Below are 10,535 nucleotides of genomic sequence, written 5' to 3' on the forward strand. Positions count from 1 at the left end.
TAGAAATCTAGACACACCCTAGCGGCAGCAAATTACATTTGCTTCCAGGGCTAGTCTAGCAACTCTCCGTTGGCTTGTGAGCTCGAAAAATTAAACTTCTATCAGGCCAATCAAATCGTCTATAGAGTCGTTAGGGGGGCATAACATAATGATTGATGGCAGAGTTGCAACGGTTTGGCTTGAATTCCCTGCTACTTGAAAACAAAGAAGATGGATATTGCTGTTGGCCAACAGTGTGACACGAGTTAAGCTTGTTTTGAGATGGCAAAAGTTTGAACTAGCCAACTAGCTCCGCTGGTGGGAAAACGCATGGGACTCTTCCTATTGCTGTCCTATTGCGTGCAGAGGGAATTTGAAAGACATCCGATTATCCCGCCCCTCGGACTGAGCACTGCGAACGGTGAGTGCCCAGACCCTACATTTTAATGTGGGTCTGGCTCGTCAGGCTAGCATTTTGGGGATGGCCAATACTAAATTCAATCAGATTCATAGCCTACATCCTGATGTGTTGATATTGAGGCAATGATTCTATGCAAAGGCTTGGGCTTCAGGGCCCCCTGACACCTTGGGCCCCTGGGTCTGGGCCCGGAAGGCCCGTGCAGTAATCCATCCCTGGGACCAGGGTCCCAGAGTTAAATGAACATTGGTATCAAAGGGATCTAGCCTACTACTAGGACCATGGGTGTCGGAGCCATTGTGAAAGTGGGTATGGGGGTCCTCCCCCAGAAAATGTTTTTTGGACTAGATGCAATTTCCTGAATTCTGGTACATTACAGTAACAGGTTATTTAGATACTTCTATATAACAAAATAAAGCCAGCCTACGAAATTAATAAAAAGTAAATCATGCATAATTTAAAAATAACTCAATAGGCTACTTGGCTACGCAATAAGGTTTCCATTACAGCACCGCAGACGTTCAATGAACGCATGAAAGCGGATGGTTTGTTTGAAATCCTGACACTCAACTACATGGAACGTAATAGTGATCATCAAATACCTCCCCAGATTTCAGTGCCCATCAGTCCCAACATTTAACAATATAATCAAACAGTCCAAAAGTAAATTAAATATCAAACTAAACCGTGAATCCAATGAAAATGACAATGAAGCACTAAACAGATGCTGAAAACAGCACTGGTATTTCGCATGGCAAAAGTGAGGGGGTCCAAACTAACAATTTTAAAAAGTGGGTGGGTGTTTTGTAAGAATTTAAGAAATGTTTGTATATTTCAACTTTTAAATGCATCAATCAGGTGCACTTTCAAAAGACTTGCTTATTTTTATGGAAATATTTGTGCTGTAGCCTAAGCTATTTTGCACTTCAGAATTATAACCATGCACACACAGTCGGAATAGTTATGGTGATAATGCAATAAGTTCACAATCACAAAAACATATGCTACATTTCACAGTTCAGAAATGTTCAAAAATGTGTGTACATTTCAGCACTCCATGAAATTATGCAGAAGTGGTCACCTGTGTTATTCAGCTAGTTTATTTAAGATAATATATTGGTCATTGTAATGGCCTATAGCATACATGCTATTCCTTTTTCAGGATGTACTCATATCTGCATGATGTGAATGTTTGCATATGGCTTATGTCAGGCTTTATATCAATATTTGTGTCTCGTTATTTGATTTTCGTCATATTTTTGCATTAATGTCACTAGGAAGCATGCCAATATAAATATATTCATTTACAGTTTTTTTCAACTGCTTACACACTAAATCTTTGCTTGTCACACAATTTTCTAAACATGTCCTCCAAACATCATAACCCGACACCAAATCTACAAAACCATACATTAATTCTCAGTGTTTGACTCAGTTTTCAATTGACTAAAACACATTTTGCAAAACATCACACACAATTTTCTACCTAACACACAAAAATCTAACAGGAAGTAACTTGATTTCGTTCTTCAAACACAACCCATCAAAATGCCACACTAAATCACCAGTGCTTCACTCTTTCTCTTCACATGTGTAAACACTCTTTACTTTACTGAACACCATCCAATCATTGCCTTAGTATAGGTCTATGAATAGATATACTCTCTATATAGGTATGGACCCTTTCAATCTGCTCCTAGAGGATTTCCGGTTGAAATATTCAGAACCAATGCAGATACTTTGAAAATTACAGTAATCGGACTTTAGCTTACAGTAATGTTCTACAAAAAGTTGACTTTATGTAAAATTTTTCTTTTTACTCTATTTTTGTTTGACCCCCCCCCCCCCCCCCACACACACACACACACACACACTTTTCTTTGGAAAAAAACAAAATCAGTGTTTTCAAAACTCCATGTACATCTGGTGGTCACTGTATTCTTCTTTGCTTTTTTTCTTGTTTGCTGTAAAATACTGTATTCGCAACAGCAAATTATTTGGGAAAAATCACTATTTTTGGTTTCAATATTGCTTGCATTTTTACTGTGTATTTCAACTTCTCTTTGTTGATACCGTAACTTTCACTCTTGTATGGAAATACATATAGAAAGCCTAAGACAGAAGAGCTTTAGGTTTTGAGCAACAGTGTGTACATGATGTATCCAAAATGTCATATTATGACAAAAGTGTTTGTAATGTGAGGCGAATGTTTCCTTTAAATATGTGTTTTTGACATTTTGAATGTTGTGTGTCATTTTGCTGGTGTGGGTTTTGTGTGTGGAGTTTTGAAAAATAGACACAGAGTTTTGAAAACGTGTGTAAACAATTGTAAAAAACTGTATCTGTAATGGGATTGGCTGGAACCTGACAATATAAGAACCATAGTGGGATAATCTATGGCTGAGCAATTTACAAAAATGTATGTAGGCCTACTGACAAATAGTTTACATTAGAATACATTATAATTTCGCCCCAATGAGGCTATGTAGAAATGTGTTGCAATTGCACAGAGGCATGCTATATCCTCGTATTCGGTACGGTTTGCTGTTTATTGTGATATTGGGTTTGCCACGTGTTGTGTGAAGGGTTAGTGAAATATTAAACCGAAAGTAATGGGTGTGCAGCTGTGTGCAAAATGCAAATATGATTAGCCTATAAATTGCACGTCAGTTCAATGCTAATTTTCTCGCGAACCATTTATCACAGCAACTTGGCGCTAATATCATTGGGAAGCTTAGATTCCGCACGTTCACCTGATGTGTGATGTCATATGTATAGGTTTAGTTTAGTTGAACCTCATCTGCCAGGTATTTGACCTACAGGTTGACACTTCAGCGTGAAAAATACTCAATAATACTCAAAGCATACCTGAAGCCGGGGAAATGCGGGGGGAATGCGCCTGGGACGGCTTCTGAAGTAGCATCGCAAATGAGAGAAAATTTAGAAAATTCCACAGACAGGGGGTGCTCTTGAACCCTCTCACCGTCTCTGAAAGCATAACCGTGGCTCAACAGGTAGATCTATAGATAGGCTAAACTCATTTTTCAGGCATCTGACCGACCGGGTTGACACTTCAGCGTGAGAAATTGGGGGTGTGGCGTGTGAGTGTGTGAAACTAATCAAATGCGTGTGTCTCACGGCCAATGCGTGAGAGTTGGCACCTATGTGTCAGGGGTACCCGTTTGGCTCAGTTTTTCATAGCTTCTGGTGATTGACTCGGCCAAAGGCCTTAGAGACGCGTTTGTGGGCCCGAGTTTGGAGGCAAAATAGGTAGTGGGAAGCTATGTTAAGGCGGGGACTCTGAGATGGATGAGACCTCTCATGTGAAGTGAATTTGAATGAACTAATCACATGCAACCAGTGTTAAATTCTGATCTATCTATCTGTCTTTTATTTATTAACTTTGCCACAAAATATGCTGTGAAACTCACACCCTGTGTATGTGGGTGTGTGTGTGTGTTTGAGAGAGAGAGATAAAGTGTGTGGTATGTGTGTCTGTGTGTGTGTGTCTGTGTGTGTGTGTGTGCGTGTGTATGTGTGTGTGTGTGTGTGTGTGTGTTTCTGTGTGTGTGTCTGTGTGTGTGTGTGTGTGTGTGTTTCTGTGCGTGTGTCTGTGTGTTTGTGTGTGTGTGTGTGTATCTGTGTGTGTTTGTGTGTTTCAGTGATGGAAATTAGCACCCGCCACCAGCCAGAATTTGTGCACTGGCGGGTGAATTTGGTCAACTTGTCAGCCACTGTTGTGGGTAAGGCAGAGCTAGCATATACCACAAAAACAGTCAGATACGGACTAATTTTCATAGGCCCTGACGTTTAAAAATAAGAAAGTGTCTCGTAGGGATCATGTAATGTTGTCAGTAGCCTATGAGGGTAAATCACGCTGATTTGAAGTTACCTACCAGCGAGCAGCAGCCTCCCCACAGCATGGCGCAGCGCTTCACTTCACAAAGTGCGTCCAAATTCACCCATTCTTCTCTGCTGAACTACTCGAGAAGTATTCATCACACAGATATCACATGAAATAGCCTTTTCTCAGCTTTTAAACAGTGTTAGCTATTATATGCTGTGATAAACAATTCGCCATAGAAATAATTTAGAATTTTTAAAAATGTAATCACTATTCTCTGCGCCCATCTCCACATTCGTCTCGATGGAATATCTCACAAAGTCTTCACTCAACACATGACATCAGAATAAACAGCGAAAACCTTACCGAAAACAAAGTTGTATTCCGTGTATATTTAGTCGTTCCAGAGTAATTTTTCATTTTCATACCGTATCTCTAGTGGCTGGTGGTATGTCACTCATTGGTTTAAAGGATTGTAACGCCCAAAATACACCCATGACTGATTATAAAACATAAGCCCCACCTTCTTGTGCCATGTGCCGAACGTTTGATAACGCCTCATAACTAAACCACACCGAATGTGGACTGGACAAACCCCTAAGCTATTCGCCAGTGACCATGCATTTTAGACTGTCAAAATATAGCCCAAGAGCACAGTTTTAGTGATGACCTCTGCACACCAGAGCACAGTGTTAGTGATGGCCTTTTAACACCAGCGCACAGTGTTGGTGATGACCTTTTAACACCAGAGCACAGTGTTAGTGATGACCTCTGCATACCAGAGCACAGTGAACGTTTGATAACGTCTAATAACTAAACCACACCCAATGTGATTACCTTTTAACACCAGAGCCCAGTGTTAGTGATGGCATCTGGCTTATCTTCACTGATAGTTCACAGAAAGTAGCAGAGAGCAGGCGCTTAAGCAGTTTTATTTGATCTTTTGTTTTGTTCTGTTTAGTTTTTGTTGTTATTTTGTCTTTGTTTGTTTTGTTTATTTGTTTACATGGATATAGGATGTTCCTGTCCCATGAGTGGGTTTGAGTAAGGTGTGTGTGTGTGTGTGAAAAGCAAAAGAAAACCTAGTTTTGTACTTTTGCAGAGAGCTTGACATAATATTATGGTGTCATAAAAATATGTTATGATCATTTTACAATAGAATGATGTCAGGAAAATGTGATACTATTAATTGTACAATAGTATGGTGGCAAGAAAATATGTTACTATTCATTTTACAATACTGTGGTGGCAGGGAAATATTTTTATTTTGCTTTCTATTAAATGCATATTGAATCCTTACCAAACGTATATGACCCTCACTTTTAGCCACAAAGTGCAATCACTCAAACAATCACTATTTTATGGTTCCATCAGCGTCCACCGAGATGGTCATACTTGGTTTGACTTTGCACGCTATCTGTCGCTTAGCAAAGCCCACACCTGCAGAAAACACATCAGGTGCATTACTTAGCCAATCTGTAGGTTAACATGCCACAAATACACATACATATCTTATATCTGTGCCGAATCCAATCTGCAGGTTAACTTGACACAAATACATACATATCTTATATCTCTATCTAACCCTTTCCACAAGAATGTTCTTAAATAGTTGGTGCTCAATTTAAAAAAAGAAACATTTTCATAGCCAGTTCTTTGAGGTAATCCTCAAAGTTTTCACTCTTCACCAACTTCCAGGTCCCAACGAACTTCTCGGCCATTATAGCTGTGGTGTGTGGTCTGGTCTCTGGGGTGATGCGTCTGAAAGTCCACGTTCAGGTGAGCAGGTGTGCAGCGACTCTCAGTCGGGAAGCTTTTCAATCATCTCTGCAGCCAGGGCATGGCTCAGCCAGCCAATCAGGGCCTGCGAGATCACACCATGATTTATTTGACATTCCATGTAGAAAAGAAGCGTGATCAAAGACAAGTTCCGCAGGTGTCTGGTGAGTCGCCTTAGACTGGGTGAAAGGACTCTGCATGGGGATTACACAGATCGTGTGGTTTTGATTACTGAAATAACATTTGCCACTGTTTCAACATTTTACAGTGTGTTACGCTACTTATAAATAACATTTTTCACTGTTTCAAGATTTTACAGTGTGTTACGCAACTGTTTCAACATTTTACAGTGTGTTACGCTACTGATAAATAACATTTGTCACTGTTTCAACATTTTACAGTGTGTTACGCTACTGATAAATGACATTTGTCACTGTTTCAACATTTTACAGTGTGTTATGCTACTGTTTCAACATTTTACAGTGTGCTACTGATTAATAGTATTTTATACTGTTTCACAGTTTACAGTGTATTACTGATAAATAGCATGGGCAATATGCCCATCTTAACACAAATGACCTCTGCGACTAATACCCTTGCCCATGATTAACACCAATGCCCTGTGCCACACTAATACCCATGCCCATCCTTTCACCAAAGCCCTGTGCCACACTAATACTCATGCCCATCTTAACATTAATGCCCTGTGCCACACTAATACCCATGTCCATCTTAACACCAATGCCCTGTGCCACACTGATACCCATGCCCATATTAACACCAATGCCCTGTGCCACACTGATACCCATGCCCATCCTTACATCATGCTCTTTGATGCCATTTTTCCCACAAGGTTTCTGTCCGGGACCCGGTGCCCTGTGCCACAGTAGGACCATATCAACACTTCAGACAGCTAAAACAGGAAAACCATCTTCCTGTCTGTGACCCTTACACACAATAACCATGGTGCCCTCTGCCACACTAAGTCCACCACAACATTCCTCAAACACACACACACACACACACACATACACACACACACACACACACACACACACACATCGTAACTGCGGTGCCCTCTGCCACAGTAGAGCCACGCTAACAATCCTATTGTGTGGGCGGACATGGTAAACCCCGACCTGTTTAAGAGAACCTGTTTGAATTACTACAACAAGAACCTACTTGTGTATGTGTGTGTGTGTGTGTGTGTGTGTGTGTGTGCGTGTGTGTGTGTGTGTGTGTGTGTGTGTGTGTGTGCGTGTGTGTGTGTTTGTGGGCCCGAGTTTGGAGGTGAAATAGGTAGCGGGCAGCTACGTCAAGGCGGGGAATCTGAAATGGGTGAGACCTCTCATGTGAAGTGAATTTAAATAAACTAATCACATGCAACCAGTGTTAAATTCTGATCTATCTATCTGTCTTTTATTTATTAACTTTGACACAAAATAAGCTGTGAAACTCACACTCCGTGTGTGTGTATGTGTGTGTGTGTGTGTGTGACAGAGAGAGAGAAAGAGTGTGTGGTACAGTATGTGTGTGTGTGTGTGTGTGTGTGGTGTGTGTGTCTGTGTGTGTGTGTGTGTGTTTGGTGTGTGTGTGTGTGTGTGCGTGTGTGTGTATGTGTGTGTGTGTGTGTGTGTCTGTGTGTGTTTGTGTGTTTCAGTGATGGAAATTAGCACCCGCCACCAGCCAGAATTTGTGCACTGGCGGGTGAATTTGGTCAACTTGCCAGCCACTGTTGTGGGTAAGGCAGAGCTAGCATATACCACAAATACAGTCAGATACGGACTAATTTTCATAGGCCCTGACGGTTAGAAATAAGAAAGTGTCTCGTAGGGATCATGTAATGTTGTCAGTAGCCTATGAGGGTAAATCATGCTGATTTGAAGTTACCTACCAGCGAGCAGCAGTCTCCCCACAGCATGGCGCAGCGCTTCACTTCACAAAGTGCGTCCAAATTTACCCATTCTTCTCTGCTGAACTACTCGAGAAGTATTCATCACACAGATATCACATGAAATAGCCTTTTCTCAGCTTTTAAACAGTGTTAGCTATTATATGCTGTGATAAACAATTCGCCATAGAAATAATTTAGAATTTTTAAAAATGTAATCACTATTCTCTGCGCCCATCTCCACATTCGTCTCGATGGAATATCTCACAAAGTCTTCACTCAACACATGGCATCAGAATAAACAGCGAAAACCTTACCGAAAACAAAGTTGTATTCCGTGTATATTTAGTCGTTCCAGAGTAATTTTTCATTTTCATACCGTATCTCTAGTGGCTGGTGGTATGTCACTCATTGGTTTAAAGGATTGTAACGCCCAAAATACACCCATGACTGATTATAAAACATAAGCCCCACCTTCTTGTGCCATGTGCCGAACGTTTGATAACGCCTCATAACTAAACCACACCGAATGTGGACTGGACAAACCCCTAAGCTATTCGCCAGTGACCATGCATTTTAGACTGTCAAAATATAGCCCAAGAGCACAGTTTTAGTGATGACCTCTGCACACCAGAGCACAGTGTTAGTGATGGCCTTTTAACACCAGCGCACAGTGTTGGTGATGACCTTTTAACACCAGAGCACAGTGTTAGTGATGACCTCTGCATACCAGAGCACAGTGAACGTTTGATAACGTCTAATAACTAAACCACACCCAATGTGATTACCTTTTAACACCAGAGCCCAGTGTTAGTGATGGCATCTGGCTTATCTTCACTGATAGTTCACAGAAAGTAGCAGAGAGCAGGCGCTTAAGCAGTTTTATTTGATCTTTTGTTTTGTTCTGTTTAGTTTTTGTTGTTATTTTGTCTTTGTTTGTTTTGTTTATTTGTTTACATGGATATAGGATGTTCCTGTCCCATGAGTGGGTTTGAGTAAGGTGTGTGTGTGTGTGTGAAAAGCAAAAGAAAACCTAGTTTTGTACTTTTGCAGAGAGCTTGACATAATATTATGGTGTCATAAAAATATGTTATGATCATTTTACAATAGAATGATGTCAGGAAAATGTGATACTATTAATTGTACAATAGTATGGTGGCAAGAAAATATGTTACTATTCATTTTACAATACTGTGGTGGCAGGGAAATATTTTTATTTTGCTTTCTATTAAATGCATATTGAATCCTTACCAAACGTATATGACCCTCACTTTTAGCCACAAAGTGCAATCACTCAAACAATCACTATTTAATTTTTATTCTGATTATTCATTCATACACAGAGCAATAACATGACACACATTGACAGAGAGAGAGAGAGAGAGAGAGATGTCATAGTTCTGTTTCAATGATCCAGAGGGAAATGGGAATAAATTAGAGGTCTCTCCTCTCTGCAGGTGCACAGACTCATGCCTCCTTCTCGAATGTTCTCACCGCCACCACTTCTCCAATCTTCAATTTCTACACGGGAAGACAACAGTAGGACATTAGGAGGGGTGATAGAGTTTTAACAGTGAAGAGAGAGAGAGAGAGAGAGAGAGAGAGAGAGAGAGAGAGAGAGACATTCTGATCCAAAACATTTTCTGTCAAGGATTTGAGTGTTGCTAGGGTTTGTACACAGCACTTTGGCCAAAGATGAAGAGAAACGTGTAGCCAAACACTCCTTACCGTGACTAACTTGTCGCTCACCAACTCTCTCTCGATGGTCATCTCCTTGCCTTCCCACGTCTGCCTCTGAACCAGAACACCGTTGTCCAGTTTCACTACATTCTGCAAGTAAACACACAAACAATCAGTTATCAACAGGTACTGTACATATCCTCAAATAGCAAACCCTTTAGCTTTAATATTTCAAAAGCTTTACTGACATGACAATAGTACTTGTGTTATTAAAGCATGCCCAAACCTTGGTATCAATAAAAAAGACAATGTTAGTATCATTAATAATTGAATAACTAAAACAAACAAAAACAAAGATGTTGAGATAATGACTCACTTTAGTCTTTCTGTCATCACCGGTGGTCACCTCAAACTCTTCGTTCAGTTTGAACTTCATATCTTTTCTTTCCGTTTGCACATTTATGGTTCCATCAGCGTCCACCGAGATGGTCATACTTGGTTTGACTTTGCACGCTATCTGTCGCTTAGCAAAGCCCACACCTGCAGAAAACACATCAGGTGCATTACTTAGCCAATCTGTAGGTTAACATGCCACAAATACACATACATATCTTATATCTGTGCCGAATCCAATCTGCAGGTTAACTTGACACAAATACACACATATCTTATATCTCTATCTAACCCTTTCCACAAGAATGTTCTTAAATAGTTGGTGCTCAATTTAAAAAAAGAAACATTTTCATAGCCAGTTCTTTGAGGTAATCCTCAAAGTTTTCACTCTTCACCAACTTCCAGGTCCCAACGAACTTCTCGGCCATTATAGCTGTGGTGTGTGGTCTGGTCTCTGGGGTGATGCGTCTGAAAGTCCACGTTCAGGTGAGCAGGTGTGCAGCGACTCTCAGTCGGGAAGCTTTTCAATCATCTCTGCAGCCAGGGCATGG

General features: G+C 40.6%; 1 protein-coding gene across 1 annotated transcript in view; it reads right to left on the reverse strand.

Moving 5' to 3' along the window:
- Positions 1-9,213: 9,213 nt before the first annotated feature.
- Positions 9,214-10,535, reverse strand: part of LOC143102263 (fatty acid-binding protein, heart-like) — a 6,210-nt gene continuing 4,888 nt past the window's right edge. The window contains exons 2-5 of the mRNA XM_076265749.1: positions 10,380-10,504; positions 9,968-10,131; positions 9,640-9,741; positions 9,214-9,432 (exon numbers count right to left, since the gene is read on the reverse strand). Of these exons, the coding sequence (XP_076121864.1) occupies positions 9,379-9,432; positions 9,640-9,741; positions 9,968-10,131; positions 10,380-10,504 (445 nt within the window). The 3' untranslated portion in view covers positions 9,214-9,378. The remainder of the gene's footprint in view (positions 9,433-9,639; positions 9,742-9,967; positions 10,132-10,379; positions 10,505-10,535) is intronic.

This window comes from Alosa pseudoharengus, unplaced genomic scaffold, assembly GCF_046254945.1.
Source record: "Alosa pseudoharengus isolate Yale_2024_CS ecotype anadromous, Long Island Sound unplaced genomic scaffold, YU_APseudo_1.1 YU_APseudo_1.1_scf_4, whole genome shotgun sequence".
Taxonomy (NCBI): Eukaryota; Metazoa; Chordata; class Actinopteri; order Clupeiformes; family Clupeidae; genus Alosa; species Alosa pseudoharengus.